This window comes from Rhinoraja longicauda, chromosome 9 (assembly GCF_053455715.1).
Source record: "Rhinoraja longicauda isolate Sanriku21f chromosome 9, sRhiLon1.1, whole genome shotgun sequence".
Taxonomy (NCBI): domain Eukaryota; kingdom Metazoa; phylum Chordata; class Chondrichthyes; order Rajiformes; family Arhynchobatidae; genus Rhinoraja; species Rhinoraja longicauda.
Window position 1 is genome coordinate 54,914,046 of NC_135961.1, and position 26,548 is coordinate 54,940,593.

The following is a 26,548-nucleotide window of genomic DNA, read 5'->3' on the forward strand; positions in this document are numbered from 1 at the left end:
CAAGCACCAAGACCTCGCTTGCCTCCCAGTCAGATCCTTTGTGTACTGTCAGAATCTAACTACCAATGCGCACAAGAGGGGACAGTTGCCCACCTCTTCAAGTGTGGATTTGCTAACAGAGTCTGGAATAATGCAAGGGTCCTTGTCACAGTTCATCCCAAACAGCTCCATAACAGAGGATTCTTTGATTTCCATGCTGTTCCCTGGGACATATTCAGAGACGGACATCAATTGCCACTGGAATATCATCAACTCAGTGACAGATGCTCTTTGGTCTGCCCGAAACTGGTTGGCTTCCCAGAACGGCGAGATGTCTCTGAGAGGATGTTGCAGACTGGCCCATTCCAGACCTTAGGAATTCATGCTTGAAAGATGCAATGAAGCTTGGTGCAACCAATGTCAAGGCTCTGTGAGGGAGGACAACAGTTTAGGTGATCCTTCCGCCACTGACATTGAGGGGCAGAGACTGCTGTGGACACCCCTCAAATAAGGGGATACCACCCCATTGAGCCACATGAGTGGCAAGGGTGTTTTGTTGTGTTTAAAGATAGGTGCGAACACTACTGTGTATAACACTAATGAATGTATAGACGTTGAGAAAGTCTGAAGAGTTTTTGCAGTTATTGTTTTGGATAGGTATTTTTTATTCTGAATAACGTTTATTTTTGGAAAAAATCTTCTATCTCTGATCACTCCTTCCTTCTATCTATACACACTCCCCCATCATCTCCCCCCCAACCCCCAACCACCTTCCATCTCTGATCCCTCCCTCTTTCCTGAATCACTGCTACCTACCTCCCTCTTTCCTGAATCACTGCTACCTACCTCCCTCTGCTCTTTCTTTCGATTGTACTCCCTCCCATCCTCCCAAGTGTATGCTACGCGGCTCCCGAGGAAACTGAGTGTCAGTGTTCGCAGACGGGATTTGTCTCCCCGCCCGCTTGAGCTCGGCAGCCGGAGCATCATGAGCCGCTGAGCCTGGTCTCCCACCGCCTGTCCCTGCCCACCCACCATGCCCGGAGCACCGGTGTTGGCCGGCCGACTCCTGGCGCTCGGCGTATGGCTGCGGATCACGGCGGCGGTGGCAGGACCAGGGACGCTGATCCTCGACCAGTTCCGTCAGCAGCTTCACGAAGCCTGGCAGCCCGAGGCGTCGGGCACCTGCGACGCAGCCTTCAGCCTGAAGCAGGACTACATCATCCGCACCCGGGACTCGCTGAATGCCGGCGCCGCCTTCTTGCGCGCCCCGGCCGGGGTCAGCAGCCCGGTGCAATGTTTGCGAGCTTGCTGCGGCCTGCCCGGCTGCACGGCGGCCGTGGTCGAGCGAGCTGCCGCCAACGCCGCAGGAGGAGGAGGAGGAGGAGGAGGAGGCGGAGTGCCGGTCTGGGACCATGGCCGGGACCTAAATCCCAGGCCCAAGAACTCGGACGCCCTCAGCTGCTACCTGTTCAACTGCACCTACCGGGGCCGCGACGTCTGCCGCTTCTCTCCGCACCGGGGCTACAACAGCTTCTCTCGGCACCTCAACGGCAGCCGGTCCCCGGAGCCGCGTCGCCATGGCAACCGTAAGGCCCGCGCGCCGCAGCCGTTAACGGTTCTCCTCGTCCAGATTGGTTCACTGTATCCTTGATAAGGGTTGTAAAATAGTTATTTAATATTTAGGATATTTGGTATTCGAAAATATTTGTATTTGGTGATGGGTGTGTTGGTATTGATGGTGTTGTAAATATTATTGTTGTAAATAATTGGTTAAAGTTATTTTTTGGGTTAAAAAAGACAGGTCTCGTCCAAAGGCGCCCCAGTGTCACTGAAGGGATGCTGGAGGGCAGTGAAGCACAAACTTGAACTTGGGCATTGAGGGCAGCGAAGAGACAGAGGGGAGGGAGTGGGACTTGGATCAGGATGGGGTGTCTGTGCCTTGTGTTGGGTAACCTGGGTGACTCACAAGTGGCTGGTGTTGGGTCGATCCCTCAGAGGGTGATAGGACGGAGATGGGGGGATTGGGGGGGGGGGGTTAAAACAGATGGGAAATGTGTTTTGTTTTTAATTAAATCATTGCTTATAACGTGCTTTCGGGTGGCGATTGAACAGACTGCACTGCATTGAACCAGCTGCCTGGCCTGATGATTGCTTGCCATATTTTTTTCTCTTTATTTTCAGCTTCTGCGGTTTTAATTTGTTTTCAGTTACTGCAAGTTGGCTGATGAAAACCGCTTTAGGACAGTCATGTTAAGAGAGAGTGGCAAATAACTGAGATAGGGTACAAATAAAATCTGAAAATGCTGGAAACACTCAGTGATTGATTAGGCAGTATTTGTGGAAGGAGAGGCAGTTGACCTTTCAGGTCGAAGACTCTATCAGAATTGGGGTAAAGTCACGCTACAAAATAACCCTAATTCAAATAGCTGACCTGGGTGACAGTGCAGACATTTGGACTGATTCATGAGTGTCACAGCTGTGATCCAGGGAAAACCAACATAAAAATGCAGATGCTTGTAATGTCATAGAGTCATACAACATGCAAACACCCCCTTCGGTACAACTTGTCCATACCAACCAAGATGCCCCATCTAAGTTAGTCCCCTTTGCCTACATTTATCTTGTATTCCTCCAAGCCTCTCCTATCCATGTACCTGGCCAAATGTCTTTTAAATGATGTTATTTACCTGCCTCAACTACTTCCTCTAGCAGCTCATTCTGTCTACTGACACCCTACATGTGGAAAATGTTGCCCCTCAGGTTGCTATTAAATCTTTCCCCTTTCACCTGACACCTGAGCCCTCTAGTTATTGATTCCCCTATGCCGGGAAAAAGACTCTCTACATCCATCCTTTCACCCTGCACTTCTATAATATCACCCCGTGACCTCAATAAAAATAAACTTTGGGAGCAAAATGGAGGGAAAAAAATCAAGGGTCTCAATTGCGAGAGATGGGATATCAGGAAAACTTAATGGGACTAATGCTGTTTCCTTGAATCTGGTAGCCTTCATCGGAGGGTATTAAATGTATTGGCTGCAGACATAATAACACAATGGTTGTGATCTTTCAAAATTTTCAAGAACTCAAAATGCCCCTGCAGATCATGACTGTGCCTATTTAATGATAATAAAGTAAGGAAACAGAAAGCAGAAATCTACAAGGGGAAAATACTGAAATTCATTATGGAAAAGAAACAGAACAACTTTATAACTATACAATCAGGCAGAATCAACCATTTTGAAGGGAGATCAAGTTTGACAAATTTATTTGGGTTCTTCAAGGACATAACAAGATTGAATGGAAAGAGGCCAGCAGATGAAATGTATTTGGATTTTCAGAAAGCTTTTGATAAATTTGACGTAAAAGCTCACAATAGAAGGTTGGAGCTCATTGCTTTGGAGAAATAGTGTCAGGAAGACTAAAACAGAGTCAAGATAAATACACATAATTTTAAGATTGTCAGGCCATGACTAGTGGAAACTGTTGGGATCCGTCCTGGGGCACAACCATTTACAATCTATATTAATGGCTTTGATGAAAGGGCTGAGTGCATTGTAGCCATATTTACTGGCAATGCAAAAATATTAAAACAACAAATTTTAATGAGTTTACAAAAGGATGTTCAGTTACCAGATTTTTTTAATGGTGGATGGAGTATGCTGTAAGGAAATGTAATTATTTTACTTTAGTAGGAATAGAAAAGCAGAATATTTAAGTGGAGGGAGAATATTAAACGTACTATTCAGAGGCATCTATTTGTCTTCATAACTGAAATACTGGGTGCTAGCAGGCAGGTATAACAAGTAAATAATAAGCCACATGAAATGATGGCCTTTATTTTGAAAGAGTTTGGAGTGTAAAACTAGGGACATCTTGTGATAATTGCAGAGCAATTCAAACCTTGAATGCAGTCAAATTTTAATCTGGCACATGCAGGACTTGGTAGTGCTGACTAACAGATTTTCTGAACGTGAGATACTGTTTATATTTATTCCCAAGCACACGTGTAATTAGTTTTTTTATGATGTCACACAGTATGATTATAAATTCATCATTAAACCTGGTCAGTTTCATTGGAGTGCAGGGACCAGAACCCTTGAAAGTCTTGGGAGAGTGCAGGAAATGTTTGCTGATGAGCCAGGTACTGAACTTTTGGGATGTCCAAATTATCAGAGTTTTAATATACTCCTTTAAAAGCAATGAGATAAGCAAGATATTTGTTTAGCAATATAGGTTCAGAAATAAATATTTGCATGGCCAAATGCACCCCTGAGAACCCCAGAACTCAGATATTCTTTGTCATTAGGTCATGTAATAGGAACAGAACCAGGCTATTCGGCCCATCAAGTCTACTCCGCCATTCAATCATGGCTGATCTATCTCTCCCTCCTAACCCCATTCTTCTGCCTGCTCGCCATAACCCCTGACACCCATACTAATCAATAATCTATCTATCTCAGCCTTAAAACTATCCATTGATATGTAATATATCCATTGAAAATTTTGCCATGTTAGATTTAAAGAACTTCAGCTTTTTCAAAAAAGTTACCTCCCATTGGTATGGTGATCACTCAGTTCTTCGCCAGTATCAACCTAGATTATGTTTGGCTCTCTGAATGTGACTTGAATTCTGACTTGGGATTGAAAATGTTTCAAATTGTGGCTGATCCATCTGATTTTCAGAGTCTTTTGCAGTTCACTCCTTTAGGCATGTTTGATGCACGCCTCATCTGATGCACTGACTGATTCTTTAGATGGCAAGATGATTTCTTTATTTTGCTTTTTGTCTCCAGGGAATGATGAAGCCCCTCACAGTGATGCAGGTCAAGATGTAAACTTGTTGCTTCCCACTGACTGGGTCTTGCTGGACGGAAGAGGCAGTACCGACGATCGAGGGATTGTTCGTTATGAATGGACCTTATTGGAAGGCGATCCATTGGTCAACATGAAGGTATTTTACTTTTGAAGAAACAGTTCACTATATTTCCCCATCCATCTCTGCTGCATTCCCTCCATGAATCTTTCAGACAAGAGGTTCAAGTGATTGAAATCTGCAAGTTCTTGTTGAAAACATTTCCTTGGAATAGCGATAATATAGACTTTGGAATAACACATTAAATCTCTGTAAGGTATATCAGTGGTTAAGAACCAAGAAAGTATTGTGAGGAACCCAGAAGTTCCTGGTGTCCTGCAGCCTGTGATAGTGTATATTTTTATCCTAACCTCATTATTAGTTGTGAGTACTGCAAGAGGTCTTGTTGGTGATGGTGTCATTTGCTGCAAAGAGACAATTGGATTGAGACAATTTTAAATTGGTCACAGATATGGCTTTCCATCTTATCGAAACGTATAAGATTATTAAGGGGTTGGACACGTTAGAGGCAGGAAACATGTTCCCAATGTTGGGGGAGTCCAGAACAAGGGGCCACAGTTTAAGAATAAGGGGTAGGCAATTTAGAACTGAGATGAGGAAAAACTTTTTCAGTCAGAGAGTTGTGAATCTGTGGAATTCTCTGCCTCAGAAGGCAGTGGAGGCCAATTCTCTGAATGCATTCAAGAGAGAGCTGGATAGAGCTCTTAAGGGTAGCGGAGTCAGGGGGTATGGGGAGAAGGCAGGAACGGGGTACTGATTGAGAATGATCAGCCATGATCACATTGAATGGCGGTGCTGGCTCAAAGGGCCGAATGGCCTCCTCCTGCACCTATTGTCTATTGTCTATGTGTATTTCAAATCCTCAATGTTGGTTTTCACTGTCACACTCTAGAATATATAGAACTGTAAGGTAGAAGTTAAGTAATCCAATATTGGAACAGTAGATACATAGAATTCTAAAAGTATTATTGCATATGTGCTGTATGCGAATAAACTCCATAATGCTCCCTCGCAATGTTGACCAATAAACATTTTCCTTTTCCCTAAATAGATATCTTTGACTGACATGCCCCAATTGAAAGACTCTTGCTGAGATAGTACACACTAATGACTGAAACTCAATGCTGGCCAATGATAGTTGATCCTTTGGACATACATTTGCTTTGTGTCTCCAGTGATTTTATTGTAATGTCCAGAATCTCACCTGATCATATGCAGCTAACCAGTGTTTCTTTTACCAAACACTCTCAGTTTTTTCACCTTGTTGACTTTTTAACAATCACGTTTAGGTTTCAATGAAGCCTTATCCAGTAATTTGACACTGCTCCAGTGTTAGGGAAGGGTATCGAGTAAAGAATGCATCATATATGTGATTGAAAGTCCAACTTCGCCACTTGTCCAAAATGTATCCTATTCATCACTGCACTGGTCGATGCTCTTCTCAGCATTAATTTCTAACTTCTCCCTCTGAGGTCTAATCTTTACCATCCTGATTTCATGGACTAGCGCTTGGCTGGGCACAAAGTTCTCTTAGTGATACTATATGAATATAAAAGCTGCTGTTATTTTTTACTTAATGCGGAATATAAATCCCAGCAGCATACTATTTTCAGAAAGTCCTTGAACAGTTCCTCAAGACTGCCCTCTGAGCAGTTAGCGATTACAAAACTATTGGGGAAATATTTTGCAAACTTCAGTTGAACTGTTTAATCATTACATAAAACAAATGCATTCTGTGGTGTGATTATCAGAACAAAATCTGAAATGCAAACTTGGGAAGCACATGGTGCAGTTTTGCGAAAGTGAGAGTATTAACAGAAAGCTTAACAAAGAATTTTAAAGGAAAAACCCGTGCACCATAAGATGTAAAGTGAAGTAGAATTGTGTGTTTTACTTGGCTTTGCCAAATTTGGCAATAGTTGGCTCAGTGAGTGGCTCCCACAACTGAGTAAGAAAGTCGAAATCCCACTTCATTCACCCGAAAATAAATTCTAGAGTGAGATGCATGTACTCAAGGAGTGCTGCAAGGTCAGGGCTGCCATCTTTTAGATTTTGCCATGAAATCAAGGTACCTTCTTTTTCAGATCAACATTAACGATCCTATGGCACTATTTAGAAGCAGATAAGTTGAGTCTTCTGTGTTCCAACTAATATTTGTCCCTTTAGATTAGGAGCCACAAGATTACAAAAGACTCTTTCAATGCTTTGTCCTTTCACCCACTTGCATTACATTAGTTCTGGTGATAATGCTGTAGTTGCAGTTAGATTTCCTTCCATGGCATCGTTAATTTGAGTCCCTTCTTCCATTTAGAACCATGTCACTTAAAACTACCACCTTCAATCATCATCCATGACATCTCAGCCACCAATTGAAATGCTACTTCCTTACTGGACCAGGGCTGCAAGTACATGGGAACATCATCACCTCCAAATCCCATACCATCCCAACTTACACAAACATTGTATCATTTGTTTGGGGTGGGTCAGTCAATCTAAACACAGAGAAACAATATAAATGAATAGTCTAATTGATTGATACTTGGACGGTGGTGCTGGATAAGGGATGGGGTTTGGTGGGATTCTGGGAGAATTTCCTGAGAAATCTTTCATAGGCATAGACAGGGAATCATTTTAACATCCCGGTTGACAAATGTAGCTTGCGATTATATTTTTTGCTTCACTTTCAGCCTCCACAGCCTGGGATGTTGAAGTTGAGTGGTTTACGAGAAGGAATATATGTGATTCAATTGGCAGTCACTGACACCATTGGGCAAAAGAGTAACGACAACGTCACTGTGACTGTGATACCACCAAAGCAACAAACAACAGGTCAGTTGACAGATAGGTAAACATGGGCCTTAATCCCTAGATGACACATCACTCCCTTGCCCATTGTTCTTTTAATGAATAGGAGTAGGAGTCGACTTGCTTGTCAAACTTGATAATGTTCAGTAATTGATCTTTTACTTAAATTATCCCGTCTTTGCCATCCATTAAAGTAAATGTTTTTTTACCATTTATCATGGCAGTTCCTTTAAACATGCAAACGAGTTTATGCCTTAAATGTTTGTTACCAAAACATTGCAGACTGTTCTCTTGCTTTAATTCCTTGTAACCCTGGTATTACCCTGAGGACTCACCAGCTCCAGGGGTGTTCCGTCCCTCCCTGAAACTGAAGGCTGCACTCTGAAAGGTCTAACCAGAGCTTTACCTAACTGCAACAGCATATTGATTTGTATTTTTGACAGTTGGCAGCATTTTATTAGATTTTACATTTATTTTGGCATCTTTTCAGGTACTTCTGGGTAGCCTAATCTGGTATATGGAATTCACAGCCAGAAACCAGCAGAATTCCACAAACATAATATGAATGTTCTTGACAGCCAGACTGCTAGCAGCCCTTGAGCAAGACATTCTTCACACTCCCTCCTTGGTGCAGGCTTGATATTGAATGTACTCTCTATATCTTCCCGTGTAATGAGCATTTGGTCAGGCCTTTCCTCCAGACCTGAGTGTGTAGGGAGAGACGGAGTGGAATAACAATCCTAAACTATCCCTGGGATCTGTCTACACTCATGACCAGTTAGATGCCATACCTGGGCCTGAAAAGGAACTGTGCATATGAGGGGAGCTCCTGGTGTGATGGTGAAGATCCCTCATAAATGTCCCTAGTGCCTTTAGGATACTTCCAGTATAGTCCCTGGTGGACTCTTCGGAAGTGATGACCACAAGATACAAGATATGTATTTGGCTTGTGATTGCTATTGGGAATTTCTGGTAGTTATTTCATTGATTCTCATACTTAACACAACTGAAGACATAATCACCTTTCCAGTTGCAAATGCACAAAGGATTATCTAGGAATTAGAAGACTAATCTGATGACAAAATTAAGGGAATGTCTTTTGGAGAAAGAAAAATCAATTTGAAGAGGTTAGAAGGATGACATCAAGAAGAATCTAATCAATCAGGTACTTCTCTGGCCACTCTCTGATGAGCCAGGCAAGGCAAGGTGAGCAAAGGAAAGAATGTGTGGTATTAGGTCTTATGATAGCTCCTGAAGTTATTTTCCCCCTCCCTCAGTGCTCCAAATATAGAGTTGGGCTTTCTTGAACTGCTGGTTGTTCTTGCTTGTGGTGAATTAGTCAGGAATGGAGGTGGACATGCCCATATCTGTTCTGTATTTAGTGGTGGAGCATCTGGAAACTCAAGGGAAAATTCATGTTGATAATTTATTACTTTCTCAAGCCTGAGGTTTCCAGTGTGTGAAATGATTGCAAATCATATTCTCGCATCTGTACCTAAAATTGAAATCCAGCATTCTGTATGAATGTGCCCCGCATTGAGCATTACTGTATGAATATGCGAGTGCATGTATTTATTTGAATGATACAAAAATCAGAAAATGCTGGAAATAGGTCAGGCAGTACGTGGGAAAAGAGAAAAGATTAATGTTTCAAGTCGAGGATCATTCCTGAGAGAGTCAGTTAATGTGTCAAATCCAGGACCTGTCATGAGTTGAATGGTCGGTTGCATATTTTTGCCAGATGCAATGCCTCCATGTTGGTCTGCAATGTGAGTAGTTCATTACATTTGTATTGTGCTGCGACTATTTTACATGCTGATGTGTTTATTTTTACATGTTTCAGCATACATTTGGATCTCGTTGTGTTTCTGTGACCTTATGTTATGCATTATATTGTAGTGTTTCGGAGCTGTTTGCATTTTTTATTGCCTTATAGTTTGCTTTTATGAACAGGTGTGCTCTTCAACATTGCACTTTGTAATCAGAATGACTTCTCCCAGAATTTGTTGATTCACTCGAACACAGCCAACCTAGGAAAGTGAATTATAACCTAACTGACTGAGCTGAGCCCATGCTAATCCTTTGCCTTGTATTGCATGTTTTAACCCAAGCTCGGGGTGGCACAATGACACTGTTAGTAGAGCGCTATCGTGCAACCTCAGTACTCTGCCTTCAGTCCGGCCCTTGATATAGAGTTTGTACAATGTGGAGTTTGTATGTTCTCCCTATGACCTAGTGGATTTCTCCTAGGCACTCTGGGTTTCCTTTCACATCCCAGGAAACATGTGGGTTACTTGGCCACTGTAAATTGGACCTAGTGTTTAATTGAACAGTAGAATCTGAGGTAGTTAATGGGAATGTGGAAAGAATAAAATGGGTTAGGGTAAGATTAGTGTAAAAATGGGTTCTTGATGCGGAATCGGAGGGTTGAAGGACCTGCTTCTGTGCATCTCTAACAACTAATTCACCAAGACTCACTATAAACTTGATCTCTGCAGCTCTCTGACATGTTCTCATACACTCGCACACTCTCAGAAGCAACTGCACAAATTCACAACTCTGGGTGAAAAACTTTCTTCTCACCTCAGTTTTAAATGGACTCCCCTTTATTCTTATACTGTGGCCCGTGGTTCTGGACTCCCCCAACATTTGGGAACATTTTTCCTGCTTCTAGCTTGTCCAGTCCTTTTATAATTTTATACGTCTCTATAAGATCCCCTCTCATCCTTCTAAACTCCAGTGAATACAAGCCCAGTCTTTCTAATCTTTCCTCATATGACAGTCCCACCATCCCAGGGATTAACCTGGTGAACCTACACTGCCCTGCCTCAATAGCAAGGACGTCCTTCCTCAAATTAGGAGACCAAAACTGTACACAATACTCCAGATGTGATCTCACCAGGGCCCTGTACAACTGCAGAAGGACCTCTGCTCCGATACTCAAATCCTCTCGTTATGACGGCCAACATGCCATTAGCTTTCTTCACTGCCTGCTGTACCTGCACCCTTACCTTCAGTGACTGGTGCACTAGGACACCCAGGTCTCGTTGCACCTCCCCTTTACCTAATCTGACACCATTGAATAATAATCTGCCTCCTTGTTTTTGCCGCCAAAGTGGATAACCTCACATTTATCTACGTTATACTGCATCCACCATACATCTGCCCACTCACTCAACCTGTCCAAGTCACCCTGCAACCTCCTAACATCCTCTTTGCAGTTCACACAGCCACCCAGCTTTGTGTCATCTGCAAACTTTCCAGTGTTACTTCTAATTCCATCATCCAAATCATTGTAAATAGTTGCAGCCCCAGCACCGAACTTTGTGGCATTCCACTCGCCACTTCCTGCCATTCTGAAAAGGACCCGTTTATTCCGACTCTTTGCTTAGTGAAGACAGATCCGAAGTATCTGTTCAACTCTTCCGCCATTTCCTTGTCACCCATAATAATTTCACCCATTTCTGCCTTCAAGGGACCCACATTTGTCTTTACTTATCTTTTTCTCTTAACATACCTAAAGAAGCTGTGACTGTCCTTTATTTTCTTGGCCAGCTTCGCTTCGTACCTCATTTTTTCCGTCCGTATTGCCCTTTTTGCTACCTTCTGTTGTCCTTTGAAAGTTGCCCAATCCTCTGGCTTCCCACTACTCTTTGCTATGTTATACATCTTTTCTTTTAGTTTTATTCCATCCCTAACTTCCTTTGTCAGCCACGGTTGCCTCTTACTCCCCCTAGTATCTTTCTTCCTCTTTGGAATGAAATAATTTTGCATCTTCTGGATTATGCCCAGAAATTCCTGCCATTGCTGTTCCACCGTCATTACTGCTAGGATCCTTTTCCATTCAACCTTGGCCAGCTCCTCTCTCATGCCTTTAAAGTCCCCTTCGTTCAGCTGCAACACTGACATTCCTGGTTTAACTTTCTCCCTCTCAAATTGTAGATTACAACTAATCATATTATGGTCACTACCTCCAAGCGGTTCCTTTACCTTGAGTTCCCTTATTAAATCTGGTTCATTGGACAACACTAAATCCAGAATTGCCTTCTCTCTGGTAGACTCTAGTACAAGCTGCTCTAAGAATTCATCTCAGAGGCACTCTACAAACTCCCTTTCTTGGGGTCCAGAACCAACCTGATTTTCCCAGTCTACCTGCATATTGAAATCCTCCATAACCACAGTGGCATTATCTTTGTTACATGCCAATTTTAACTACTGTAACTTATACCCTATATCCAGGCTACTGTTTGGAGGTCTGTAGATAACTTCCATTAGTGTCTTCTTACCTTTACAATTCCTCAACTCTATCCACAGTAACTCTACATCGTCAGTCCCCATGTCATCCCTCGCAAGGGACTGCATTTCATCCCTCAACAACAGAGCTACCCCACCTCCTCTGCCCACCTGCCTGTCCTTTCTATAGGACGTATAACCCTGAATATTCATTTCCCAGTCCTGATCCCGCTGCAGCCACGTCTCTGTAATCCCCACTATGTCATATCTCTAACTGAGCCTCTTTCATTCATTCATTGTTCTTTATCTCTCTACATCATCATCTATATCTCTCGTTTAACTCCCCCTCCCGTTCCTCCACTGACCTTTCTGTCCTGGGCCTCCTCCATTGTCAGAGTGAGGCCCAGCGCAAATTGGAGGAACAGCACCTCATATTTTCCTTGGGTAGCTTGCACTCCAGCAGTATGAACATTGACTTCTCTAACTTCAAGTAGCCCTTGCTTTCCCTCTCTCTCTCTCTCCATCCCCTTCTCCTTCCCAGTTCTCATTCCAGTCTTGCTGATTCTGACTACATTTTATCTCTGTACCACCCACTCCCTTGACATCAGTCTGAAGAAGGTTCACGACCCGAAACGTCACCTATTTCTTCTCTCCAGAGATGCTGCCTTTCCCGCTGAGTTACTCTAGCATTTTGTATCTACCTTCTCTCGTTTCCAAGGTTTTAAGGTGTCAAGGTCAGTTTATTGTCACATGTACAAATTAAGGTACAGTGAAATTCGAATTACCATCCAGCCATACTACAAAAAAGCAACAAGACACACAACTACATAAAAGTTAACATAAGCATCCACCACAGCAAATTCCCCACGTTCCTCACTGTGATGGGAGGCAATAAAGTCCAATCTTCTTTCTCTTTATTCTCCCGCGTCGGGGCGATCGAAGCACCCGCGTTGGGGCGATCAAAGCTCCCATGTCGGGCCGATCGAAGCTCCCGCGAGCTCCACGATGTTAAAGTCCGCAGGCTCCCGCGGTAGAGCCCAGAGGTCGATCTCTGGCAAAGGGATTGCGGGCTCCGTGATGTTAAGTCTGCAGTACCATCAACGCACAGATTTCAATGCTTTAAGGAGAAAATTATCAAGGATAGAAATAGATACTGGAATTACCAATGAAGCATGGATTCCCAAGAGATGAAATCCTAAAGTAACCTAGCCACATGGCCACCCAAAATGTATTAGGTAAAGCTTGGGAGAAAGGTCATCAAATCATACAGTATGGGATCATTCAGCACACTGTACCAATACTTTAAGAGAGTTACCCACAGTCTCTTTATTTTATTCCTACCCATACCCTGCAATCTTTTCCAGTTCAACTTTTTTCCAGTTTGTCCTTTGCAAGTCATCAAATCTATTCCCAGCACCTATCAGGCAGTCTATTAGCACGTGACAAAAATCCCACCCACCCATTATTTTACCATTATTTGAAATCTACTTCCTCTGGAGACTGATCCTTCTGCCAGAGGCAGTGACAAAGGTTTCTGTTTATTTACTCAGAATAAAATTTGCAGTAGTCTGCTAAACTGAAAGAACAATTCCAGTATCTCTGAATTTGAAAATCCTTTATCCCTAATATCATTCTGGTAAATTTCTACACCCTGTCTGTGGTCATGACTTTCTTAAGATGTAGATGTACCACCTCCACACAATCCTCAATTACAGTCAATCTCCAGTATCTTTGTTTATTCCTGTGCCTGTTGTTTGAGGCCAGTTTCTGCCTCCAGCTTTATCAGTCCACTGTTTCCACCGTTGGACTGTGCAGCAGCTTGCCCTTTGAGTTTCCCCTGGTATTTTTCCTTTTTTTTGGAGAAAGGAGAGGAGCAAAGAATGAAAATCAATCCAGATCCATCATCACTGGAGACATTTGGTGTCCACTCACCAGTGAACCCAGACAAGAATGTAGACTGCAGGACACATACCTGCATGTGGTTCAGCACAAGCGTTTGAGGAACCTTCAGATTACAAGGTGAGTTACATCCAGGCACTTGAAAATAAGAGACAGGACTTCCAGCCCATCCAGTCTGCCCTCTGCACAACATGATTGTGCTGTCCAATGCAACAAAATAGACCTACCTCATCCACAATTGCACATCATGGCTGGAAAGGACGAAAAGCAATTAAAAACACAGGTCAATTAAAGGAAAAGGACTGAAATATATATTTTTCAACCTCCTTAGTCAAACCAATCCACAAGGCAATGAATGGTGTTTGTGATTAATGCTATGCTATAACTTCTGCAGGAGATACAAGAACCTGCAGATGATGGAATCTTGGGTGAAGCACAAAGTGCTGAAGGAACTTAGCTGGTCAGGCAGCACATGGGGAAGGAATGGCATTTCGGGTTAATCTGAAAAAGGGTTCCGACCCAAAAAGCTGGCTGTCCATTTCCTCCCCAGATGCTGCCTGACTGTCTGAGTTCCACCAGCACTTTGTGTTATGATTCCAGAGAAGAATTAACTGATTACATCGGAAATATTACCAGTGCCTGGTGTCCAAGAAATGGAAGCAGGGATAATGATCGAAAGAAGAGGGGCGCTTTCTTGAAGTTCGCTTGGAGTTTTGTTGGGACAAGTGTAGAAAGCCTCGGAAAGAAGAGTGGAATGGAGTTATTCTGCATTAATTTCACATTAGCACATAAGTTATGCCCTTTATTTTAAAGTGAGTTATCGATCAACTGTGTGTGTGTGTTTGAACAGCCAACTTGGTGTCCTTCAAATATCAGCAGCATTTCAACCATATAAATGAATGATGAATTAAAACCCCCTCTCATCTCCAACTTCCGCTGGTTGAATACTGTTTCATTTTGGCATCAGCAATACCAGAGGTTCACTGACAGTATATGGTCAGCATAGCTTAAACAGATGATAATTTATAAACATGGTATAGTGATGTAGAAGTTATATTACTGAATCTGCAAACCAGTGCTCTGGACTAATTAAAACTTGATTGCAATTTGCACTATTGTGAATTTAAATTTTGATTTAAGATGTCTGCAACTAACAATTCGGTCTCAGTTAAAATGATCATGAAGCAAACATCATTCAACATTATGGCAATCAACATTCTCAGTCATATCCTTTGGGCAAGAAGCCTCCAGGCGAATGGGGTCGACGTTTAATTAGCCTCTAATGTGGCCTTGCAAAACATTCAGCACTTCCAATTGTTCATAATGGGTCAAGAAAACTGAAGACTGACATTATCTCATATCTGGTGCGCTATCAAAACCCTGTTATGAGAATTAAAAAATAAAACCCCATTCAGTTGAATTGACAGAATAAGTGGAGTGACCTTGTAGACAAGTGAAAAACCAAGTGCAATCATTTAGAGGTTTGTATGCATTAGTTCTCTTTAACTTAATACATTGTTTTGGGAATGTGCAGAACAATTAAAGCAGAAAATTAATCTGGAAATAATGTGTCTTCATCTCAGCAGAGGTTGTGAAAACAGCCTATGAATTGTTTCGATGGCGCTTTCACTGTGGCACACTAGTTGGTGCTGTACTTCATAGCTCAAGGGACCTAGATTTGATTGTGACCTCGAGTGCTGTCTGTGAAGAGTTTGCACATTCCCTTCGTGTTCTGGTTTCCTTCTTCATCCTAAAGATTTGCTGATGGATTAATTAGCTCCTGAGAATTACCCCTCGTTGTCGGTTAATTGCAAGAAACAATCAAAGGGAGGTTGATGGGCATGTGTGTTGGGAAATAAGGGGTAGAGGCAAGTAAGGAAATGGATAATCAGAGTATTGGGTTTACTCCCCTGCGAAATGGCATGGATAAAAAATGGGCCATATGGGGCAGTTTCCTGTGTTGTTGGTCATTATAAGATAAGATCTTGTTGAATCTGTTTATACATCATTGTCTTTGCAGACTGTACAGGAGTTTGTTCACGATACCAGTTCATTTGTGATGATGGCTGCTGCATCGACATTACTTTGGCTTGTGATGGGATTGCCCAGTGCCCTGACGAATCAGATGAAAGCTTTTGCTGTAAGTGCAAATGCCAAGCACTTGTGAATCAAGTTGCTTTTACCTTCAGTTCATTAACTGAAACAGAAAAAGAGAAAGCACTTATTCATTTAACTGCTGTTTTTGCTAAAGTTAATGTAGGCCGTAAGACCGTGATCCACACGACACTTCCTGCTGCCTCAGGACGAGATGGCACCGCGCGGCCCATGGTGCACAGCTTGCAAAAGGAATTAGTCGAAAGCCAAAAGCCATTGCTGCAACTGGAGTCTGAAATGACGCAGCCACCCAAAACAGAAGCGAGAGGCAACCCCAGCACTAGCCGGCTTCCAGGTAGGAGAATGGAAACAATTAGAATCGTACAGAAGGAAACAGGCCTTCAGGCCTGACCCATCCAAAATGACCAGCTGGCACCCTTCGTTGTTAATTCGATCATCCAACACTTGGTCCATAGCCCTCTATGCCTAAGCGAATCAAGTGCTCATCTTGTATTTAAATACTGTGAGTAACCCAGCTTCAATCACTCAGGCAGTGCATTCCTGGTACTTACCGCTCTCTGGGTGAAGAAGGTCTTTCTCACATTCCCATTAAATCTCTTCCCATCTTTCTCGCCCGTTACTGTGAATTTATGTTCTCTAGTTTTATCTATCACTGAAAAAACAGTTAGTAAAGCAATCAAAGTGACAATGTGTGTAGCATTACAAGGGACAGAGGAAGCCAGTTCAGCTTCTCAGGAGACTTTATTTACATCCCCTAGCCTTTCCCCACATCCTTTTATATTTGCTTCACATGAGAAGCTGCTCAATTTCTATACAAAATTAGACCTCTTAAGTAAATGTTTTGCAGCATTAGCATTGTTAAAACACTTTGGCATTTGAGTGTATTTGTGAGGTGGAAACCAGCCCTATAAGGAAGTGCCCATTTAACAACATCCTTCAGGGAAGGAAACCTGCCCTCTTGGTTTGTTGTCTTGGACCTGACTCCAGTCTCCTCCACAACAGTTTGCTGCTTGCTATGATGCTCGGGTACAAACTGCTGTAAAGTGTAACAAGAATACCGGCCATTATTCCCTCGTTGGAAGTGGATTTAAACTAACTACACTAAACTAGCTTATCCATCCCATCCCTAATTTCCCTTGAGAAGGTGGTAGTGAGCTGCCTTTTTGAACTACAATGGTTCACATTGTGAAGTCACCCTGGTACTGATTATTTAGTATGGGAATCTACAATTTTGACTCGGTGATAGTAAATACATAGCAATACATTAATAAGTCAGGATGCCATGTGAAAGGGACAACCACTTGCAGAGGGTGGTGTTCACGCCCTTCTTGCTATTTTTTTGTTGGTAGTGATTATGGATTTGGAGGAGTTTGAAATAATCCATTTTGGTGAGTTGCCATACACTTTAACATTGAGCCATACTAAAGCCCCAGTGTATCGATAGCAGAGGGAGTGACCATTCATTATCGTAGAAAGAGTGTGAATCAAAAGGCCTGCTTTGTGCTGGGTGATGTTCTGGTCTGTTATTAAAGAATATGGCAAAGGCACCGAGGAGAAAAAAATCATAGCTTAGAAAATCAAGAAGTTGAATCACTCTAGGGAGGGAGCGAGAACAACAAGGTATAGAAAGCATTGGAGGGAGTTGTCGAGAGGCTTTCAAAAGTACACTAGTGGCAATGCGCATTATGGAATAATTCAGGAAATAAGTGATGCATGGAACAAAAACAATATGATAATCACAGGGAACTTTGAATATAGAGTGAGCAAACCAAGTCATCACTAATTGTGTGGAGAAACAATTCGTAGAGTGTCTGACGGGTGCTTTTCGAGATCAATGTGTTTCAGAATTAAAGAAGGAACAGGTTTTTTTAGATCGTATAATGCAGAGGGTTAATTCAGAGACCGTTGAGAACAATAATCATAATATGAAAATGGAGAGCTGCAGACCAGTCAATCTGGCATCATTTGCAGGGGAGATTGTAGAATCTGTTATTGAAAAAATGGAAACAGGATATGTCAGAGATAATCACGGGATGGTGGAGAGTCAACATGGATTTATGAAAGGGAATCATATGACAAATTTGTTTATTTGAGGTTATAATTAGCAAAAGAAGGGATGTGTTGTGTTGGACTTTAATAAAATGTTCATTTCAGATAAGGCTTTGGAGAGGTACAATACAGGTTTACCAGATTGCTGCCTACTTTAATGGGTAAGGAGAGGTTGGAAAAAGTTGGATTATTTTCCGTGGAACATCAGAGGTTGAGGAGAGATCTGATAGTAGTATATTAAATTATGAGAGTAGACAGTATATAGAGTAGACAGCAGAACCTTTTTCCCCAGGTTGGAACTGTCAAAGACTAGAGGGCATAGCTTTAAGGTGAGGGGACAAAATTTTAAGCAGATGTGTGGGGCAAGTCTTTTTTTACACATAGTGCTGGGTGCCTGGAATGCCCTGCCGGGGGGTGGTAGTTGAGACAGATACAATAATGGCGTTTACGAGCCTTTTATATAGGAACACGGTTGTGCAGGGAATAGAGGGATATGGATTATGCGCAGGCAGAGGAGGTTAGTTTATTTGCCCGGATAGAGTGGATGTGGAGAGGATGTTTCCAGTAGTGGGAGTCTAGGACCAGAGGCCATGGCCTCAGAATAAAAGGTTGAACCTTTAGGAAGCAGATGAGGAGGAATTTCTTTAGTCAGAGGGTGGTGAATCTGTGGAATTCATTGCCACAGACAGCTGTGGAGGCCAAGTCAATGGGTATTTTTAAGGCAGAGATTGACAGGTTCTTGATTAGTACAGGGGTTATGGGGAGAAGGCAGGGGAATGGGGTTAGGAAGGAGAGATAAATCAACCATAATTGAATGGTGGAGTAAACTTGATGGGCCGAGTGGCCTAATTCTCCTTCTATCACATGACCTTATGACTTATTATATTTGGCACGGAAATTGTGGACCAAAGGGCCTGCTCCTGTGCTGTACCGTTTTATGTTTTATATAAGATGCTGCACAAATAGAAAATGTGGGATTGGAAATTACATAGTGGTTTCGATTAATGATTGTTTACATGCAGAAAGCAGTAGGAAGAAAGTCACAGAGTTGTGCAGCACAGAAATGGACCCTTCAATCCACCATGCCCATTTATATTGATCCCATTTGTTCACATTTGGACCGTATCCTTTTTTGTCTTGCCTCTTTGTCTAAGTGTTTCTTAAATGTGACGATTATATCTGATTTCCCCCTCCCCCGACCCCACCACCACCCAGTAATGCATCCTAGATATTAAACATCTTCTGCAACATTTTTTTTTAAATAACCTCTTAGACCCCTTTTAAAACTCCATCCTCTGCCAATGTTCTGCCCAACTTTCTATCTGACCTATATCCTCCTCACTCCCCCTCATGATCCACAACATCACAGATTTGTGTGCAATTAAATTTACATAATACCTCCTACATTCACATCCAATCAAATATATATCACAAACAGCAAAGATCCGGGCACTGATATAAAAACGCTTTTTATTTTTATCTGTAGATTTTTGCCTCACTCTTCCTACTAAGGGTTCATGTGATGACAATCTTCCACGCTGGTATTTTGATAGCACCTCAGGAACCTGCAAGCATTTCACCTACGGTGGGTGCAAAGGCAATCAAAATAACTTTCTCCAAGAGCTGGACTGCAAGACTCACTGTGCAGAAACACAAGGTAAACAGTACATTACTACAGCAGTATTAATTTCTGGCTATGCTGTATTTCCCATTTCATTACATTGCTCAACTAGTTTTTTGATGTCTTTCAGTATTCCTGTTGCATGTCCCCCATCGTGAGTGGTTTTATTGCATAGGAAGGCACAAACCCATTACTGAACTTGTTTTCCAATGTTTGTTCAGAAAATAGCACTCCTGAGACGATCTTGGCTGAGACAAGTAAAGATGACATCATGATCAACCACACAAAAGGAGGTCATCCACTCCCAGAGTCAGGTCAGTCGCGTGTGTCTAAAATGAAAACAACGCTGAAAATACTCGGGCCAGGCCACACCTGTGGGAAATGCACAGAACTGGCAAAAGGACTTGAACTTAAAATGGTTGCACTGCATCTTTTTGCACAGATTCTGCCTGACCTGTTACGTATTGGCAGCATTTTACATAGAAACATCGAAACATAGAAAATAGGTGCAGGAGGAGGCCATTTGGCCCTTCGGGCCAGCACTGCCATGCATTGTGATCATGGCTGATTATCCACAATCAGTAACCTGTGCCTGCGTTCTCCCCATATCCCTTGATTCCATTGGCCCCAAGAGCTCTATCTAACTCTCTTTTAAATTCATCCAGTGAATTGGCTTCGACTGCCTTCTGTGGCAGAGAATTCCACAAATTCACAACTCTGGGTGAAAAAGTTTCTTCTCACCTCAGTTTTAAATGGCCTCCCCTTTATTCTTAGATTGTGTCCCCTGGTTCCAATGTCTGTTCCAATGAAGAGATTTTCCACACTAATACTTCTGAGATGTTTTTCTTTGTTCTTAAATATGGCTTCCTCTCTACCATGGGTCGACAGGACTCAACTATCTCTGCGACATTTCTTGTATCTTTCGTTTCGCCTTCTCTCCATCCACCCAGGAAATGTAAAGGGTTTCCTTTGTTCTGATCTTCAACTACTTCAGCTTATGCTTTCAATCCATCATTGTAACTTCAACCACCCTTAATAAGATGGTAATGCCAGAATCATCTTCCCTTCCCCTCTGGTTTCAGAATTCCAAAGCCACCATTCTCTCCTCAGCTTCCTGGTTTGCCCGTTCATCCTCACCGATAACTATTTCCCTACTCGTAGTACTTTCCATGTAACTGCAGAAGATGCAACACCCATTCTTTTACCTCTTCCTTGGCAATCACCTAGGGACCAAACTGTCCTTGATGAATCAGAAATTCACTGCATTTTTCACAGTATTGCATTCGGTGTTCATGATGTGGATTCCTCACATTCGAGAACCAAATGCAAGTTGGGTGGCCACTCCCTGCTCAGTCCACAAGAGTAACCATGAGCTGTCAATTATCACACTACCACCCACCTTTGTGTGATTCGCAAACTTGCTAGTGTTACTTCTAATTCCATCATCCAAATCATTAATATAATGGAATTAGAAGTAACACTGTCTTTCCATTTTTTGTAGGTTTTTTTTCTTTGCGCATGCCTGTGCGTGTGTTCCTTATCACTAAAACTCCTCGACCCAACTGAGAACAAAACACTGATAAGAACTTTGGGGCATTTGGACACATTGCAGTTCTGTGAGTATTGCTGAGAGGACAATGTTGAGCACTGTTGTTGGCACACCTGCCATTAACATGGTTGCTGAGTGCAGAGACCACAGAGTGAAATCGAAAGAGAATCATTCAACCAAATGTAAGAACTGTACCCATTCCTATCTGCTGTCCCCATAAAGGGCCTGTCCCACTTAGGCGATTTTATTAGGCGACGACAGGTGACTAGGATGTCACCACACGGTCGCTGGGGTGTCCCCTGTCTGGTCGTGAGTAGTCTCCAAAGAGTCGTGGCGTTTTCCTGGTCGCCGCTGGATATGGAGATGTTTAAGATTTTTCAGCGACTGTTGGTTTGACGCCAATGATCGTAGCTTGATGTACTGTCGTAGGTTGTCGCCAGGTGACATAGGTTGTCGCCGGTGCTGACTTCGGTGAATTCCATTGGCGACTACCTACGTCAACAGGCGACAGCTACCGGCGTCAAAACCGGAGGCCAAAATGACGTGAATTGTCTTCAGTTGTCGCCGACAGGGTCGTAGCTTGTCGTGGGTAGACGTAGGTTGACTTCTGTTATCGTAGGTCGTAGGTGCGGTCGTAGGTGGACGTCCTAAGTCGCAATGATTGGGTCGGCAATTGTCGGTAGCTTGCCGAAACTTGACGTCGACTAGGTGGTAGATTGTTGTAGCTTGTCGTAGACATTGTCATGGGGGGTCCAGTCGCCATTTTTTTGGCGACCTGCTACGACTATGACAGCCTCCGGCAGTCGCCTAAAAAATCGCCAAAGTGGAAGAGGCCCTTAACTCTGCAAAATTTTACTTTTTTAATATAAATATTCTAGCCTTTTTAGAAGTTATTGAATCTGCTTCCACTGCAGACCGAAAACAGTTGAAATAATCAGTGATGGGGACAGGAGATGTATAATAAAGGGGGTGAGATGGCCAGATGGCAGAAGAGCTCCGTGAGGTGAGTGGTGGCAGGGTGGGAAGGGAATTTATCAAGAGGATGATAAACAGCAGTGCTTGTTGGGGAACAGGAGGAGGTCTCCTGTACACTCTATATCCAACACGTCTGCCTCATCGTCTCCATGAGGCAATCTTCACTGAATTCTGGCACACCTGAAATCACTAATCCTTAACCCCCAACACATTTCCATTCAACCCCTCTCACTTCCCATCATAACCCCCTACTACCCCAACCCCAGCCCGTTGTCCCATGAGATTCTTCCCCCAACCTTTTGGGGTGGCACAGTGGTGCAGCCGTAGTATTGCTGCCTTACAGGGCCAGAGCCACGGGTTTGATCCTGACCATGTGTGCTGTCAGTAAGGGTTTGTATGTTCTCCCTGTGATCTGCGTGGGTTTTCTCCGGGACCTCCAGTTTCCTCCCACACTACAAAGACGTACAGGTTTGTAAGTTAATTGGCTTGGTATAATTATAAATTGTTCATAGAAACATAGAAAATAGGTGCAGGAGTAGGCCATTCGGCCCTTCGAGCCTGCACCGCCATTCATGGCTGATTATCCAGCTCAGTAACCTGTACCTGCCTTCTCTCCATACCCCCTGATCCCTTTAGCCACAAGGGCCACATCTAACACCCTCTTAAATATAGCCAATGAACTGGCCTCAACTACCTTCTGTGGCAGAGAATTCCACAGACTCACCACTCTCTGTGTGAAGAAATGTTTTCTCATCTCGGGCCTAAAAGACTTCCCCCTTATCCTTAAGCTGTGACCCCTGGTTCTGGACTTCCCCAACATCGGGAACAATCTTCCCGCATCTAGCCTCTCCAACCCCTTAAGAATTTTATATGTTTCTATAAGATCCCCCCTCAGTCTTCTAAATTCCAGCGAGTATAAGCCTAGTCTATCCAGGCGTGGCTGTGTTCTGCAGCTGCGGCTCACCGGCAGTCTCTTTGTCTTTTTTTTGTTTTTTGTCTATTGTCATCATTTAATGTACGTTTTGTTCTATTTTTAATTTTGTGTATGTGGGGGGTGGTGTGGGGGGGTGGGGGAAACCTTTTTTCTAATCTTCTCCTCAACGGAGATGCGACCTTTACCGTGTCGTGTCTCCGTTCGCGCTACGGCCTAACATCGTGGAGTCGGCGGCCTCCAACTGGGATTGACCTTGAAGACTCCGGTCGCAGGGCCTGGACTTACCATCTCGGAGGCTTCGGCCGTGGGCCCTGCAGACCGCAACATCGGGAGTTCGCAGGTCCCTGGCTGGCGACCGGCTTTCGGGAGCTCCAGCCGTAGCAGCTTCAACCGCCCGAAGCGCGAGGTACGATCGACCCGCCCACAGGCCCTTCATCGCCCTGCGTGGCCTGGCCGCGGCACTTTCCATCGCCCGGTGGGGGCTCAGGACCTTCATCGGCCTGCTCAACTCGGCCCTGGGACTTTCCATCGCCCGGTGGGGGCTCAGGACCTTCATCGGCCTGCTCGGCTCGGCCCTGGGACTTTCCATCGCCCGGTGGGGGCTCAGGACCTTTATCGGCCTGCTCGGCTCGGCCCTGGGACTTTCCATCGCCCGGTGGGGGCTTCAAGAGTTGGGAGCCTCGATCACCTCGTGGCACCACGGGAGAAGAATGAAGAGGAGATAAGACTTTTCTTTGCCTTCCATCACAGTGAGGGTGTGCCTGGAGCAATCACTGTGATGGCTGTTTGTGTTATAAATTGTATCTAGGTGTCCTGTGCTTTGTGTTGTATACTGCCGGACCCTGACGTGAGAGGACGCTGGCGCTGTTTATTCGCCGCTTCTCCGTTAGGATAGTTTGTCTGTTTGTTTTTATGTTATGATTGTTTTTGTAAAGTGCTTTGAGCTTCTGGTAAGGCGCTATATAAAATAAATGCTTATTATTATTATTATTCATATGAAAGTCCTGCCATCCCAGGGATCAATCTGGTGAACCTTCTCTGTGTGTGTAGAATAGTGTAAGTGTGCGGGGATCGCTTGTCAGTGCGGACCCGTGGGCTGAAGGGCCTATTTCCACACTGTATTTCTTAAGCTAAATTAAAACTTTGTTCGATCTGAGAACATGCCGTAAACTGACTGAACGACTACATTTCCCTTGCAGGCGCTGTGCTGCCTCTGGCCCTGGGGCTGGCCATTACCGCCCTACTCTTGTTGATGATCATCTGCCGGCTGCAGCTGGTGAAACGCAAGCTTAGGAAGATCCGGCCCATAACATCAGAGGAATCAGACTATCTGATCAATGGCATGTATCTATGATACCGAAAGGTACAAGAGTAACTCCTCCAAATCATGATCATCGTGGCAATGTGAAGCAAATCAGTGTGTGTGTGTGTGTGTGTATATGTGTATGTGTTTATTTAAAGGATTACGTGGAACAGTGCAGAACCATTCAATTTTATTCCTTCCTATTCATGCCAGCAAATCTAACATGTTTGGCCTTATCTTAAAACCCCTTTGAGACCAAACCCAGTACTGTTAAAACAATGTACTAACAAGCAGCCTTGGCGGTAAGATATTTCCTGTTCATTGCTTGTCCTGAAACTTTTAAACCTCCTGCTCCCGTCATTCAGAAGAGGTTTGGTCTTTTTAATAAGGAGCTCAATCCATTCTATCCCAATGACCAAAAGGTTCCCTGTCACCATGAAGCCACATTGGGTTCTTCCATGCCCACCATAATTTCTTCTGCCTGGGGCACACACCTAAGCTTCCCCCGACTGATAATACTGCAAGCAGGTTGCTCTATATCTTCCCTTATTGTTTTAAGGTAGATTCATGCCACTATTGATTGCACCTGATTTGCTCTTCTCCTATCATTTTTCCTGGGATTGCTCAGCAGCATTTGGGGAAACCAAAGGTAAAAATGTAAAAAATCGGGAGGAAAGTAGTGTTTTCAAGCCAGCGACACAGAATTTCAGATGTTCGTAATGTAGGGAATGTCAGGAATTTTATGTGTGCATTCTGTGCATTGCCTGTTGAACTTGGTCATATTATTGGTTTCCTCCTTAAAGATTCCACTGAATATCAATAGTCCTCAGCTCCTGGATCATCCTAAATAAATGGCACTTGACCAGTGTGACAATGAATCTATTGACTAACATTATTTGTTTTACACCGTTGAAATCATGCATTTGAATATATTTTTAAAATATGACCGTGAGGTGGAGCATTGCATTCTAGTTATCTTATGAAATGGTTAGCTACCACAGCACAGAAACAGGCCCTTTGGCCCACCACATCCATGTTATCTATTGTACCCATCCACACCAAACTCATTTACCTACTTTAGGTCTGTAGCCTTCTATACAGTGCATTCAGAAAGTATTCAGACCCCTTCACTTTTTCCACATTTTGTTACGTTACAGCCTTATTTTAAAATTGATTAAATTCTTTTTTTTTTATCATCAATCTACACACAATACCCCAGAATGTCATAAGTATGCTGTATTCGTGAGGGGGTAGAAACAAAAGACCTACAGTGTGCCCAAACAGCTCTGAATAAGTTTGGTGAAAAAGTACATGAAATATTGAATGTGATAGGTGGGGAATCTACCTAATGTCTGAAACAAATGGCAGTTGTGGGTAGAGATGCCCACGGTATCAGTAGCTTTAACATCTCTATCACAAATGACAGTGCCATAAGCAAAACCACAGAAGTAAAAAAGCTGTTTTTATGCCTGGCTGTGGCTGCTTTGACAGTCCGGAGTCACCTTCCAGAGGGAAGTGATTCGAAGAGTTTGTGGCCAGGGTGAGAAGGGTCAGAGATGATCTTGCCCACTCGCTTCCTGGCCCTTGCAGTGTACAGTTCGTCAATGGGGGGGAAGGTTGCAGCCAAACTTCTAAGCTGTGCGAACGATCCGTTGCAGCCTCCGGATGTCGTGCTTGGTGGCTGAGCCAAACCAGACCATGATGGAGAAGTTGAGGACGGACTCAATGATAGCAGTATAGAATTGGACCATCATTGTCTGTGGCAGATTGTGTTTCTTCAGTTGCCGCAGGAAGTACATCCTTTGTTGGGCCTTTTTGAGGGTGGAGTCGATAGTGGCCCCCATTTAAGGTCCCTGGAGATGATGGTTCCCAGGAACTTAAATGACTCCACAGATGTGACTATGGTATTGTTGATGGTGAGTGGGGGGAGGGGAGGGGATGGGGATCTCTTCGAAAGTCTGCAATTAGTTCCACTGTCTTGAGAGCATTGAGCTCCAGGTTGTTGCAATGGCACCAGGACGCCAGCTGTGTCACTTCCAGTATTACTGGAAATATGTCACTCAGCCTGTTGGGGGTGAGGAAGAGTTTTAAAGAAATCCAAGCTGGCAGAGGTTTGGATGGTAGCCAGAGATAATTTGAACACCAATCAAATAGTAATACGTGACCTGCAATTGAGACCAACAACATTAAGGAGCTCACAGGAAGAAGGGT

At 43.5% G+C, this 26,548-nt stretch overlaps 1 protein-coding gene across 1 annotated transcript; it reads left to right on the forward strand.

Moving 5' to 3' along the window:
• Positions 1–775: 775 nt before the first annotated feature.
• lrp11 (low density lipoprotein receptor-related protein 11) lies at positions 776–25,227 on the forward strand. Its single transcript, XM_078405522.1, has 8 exons — positions 776–1,565; positions 4,775–4,932; positions 7,542–7,683; positions 15,812–15,931; positions 16,043–16,240; positions 19,442–19,612; positions 19,798–19,890; positions 24,234–25,227. Exons 1-8 carry the CDS (start codon positions 1,013–1,015, stop codon positions 24,386–24,388), a joined length of 1,590 nt encoding a protein of 529 aa, XP_078261648.1. The 5' UTR covers positions 776–1,012; the 3' UTR covers positions 24,389–25,227.
• The last annotated feature ends 1,321 nt before the right edge of the window (positions 25,228–26,548 follow it).

What these genes read in the sequence shown, in the direction of transcription:
- lrp11 (XM_078405522.1), top strand. Translation starts at nt 1,013, where the DNA reads ATGCCCGGAGCACCGGTGTTGGCCGGCCGACTCCTGGCGCTCGGCGTA. An exon ending in ATCAGATGAAAGCTTTTGCT is followed by an intron (nt 15,932 to 16,042) that starts GTAAGTGCAAAT and finishes TTTTTGCTAAAG; the next exon opens with TTAATGTAGGCCGTAAGACC. An exon ending in TCACTGTGCAGAAACACAAG is followed by an intron (nt 19,613 to 19,797) that starts GTAAACAGTACA and finishes ATGTTTGTTCAG; the next exon opens with AAAATAGCACTCCTGAGACG.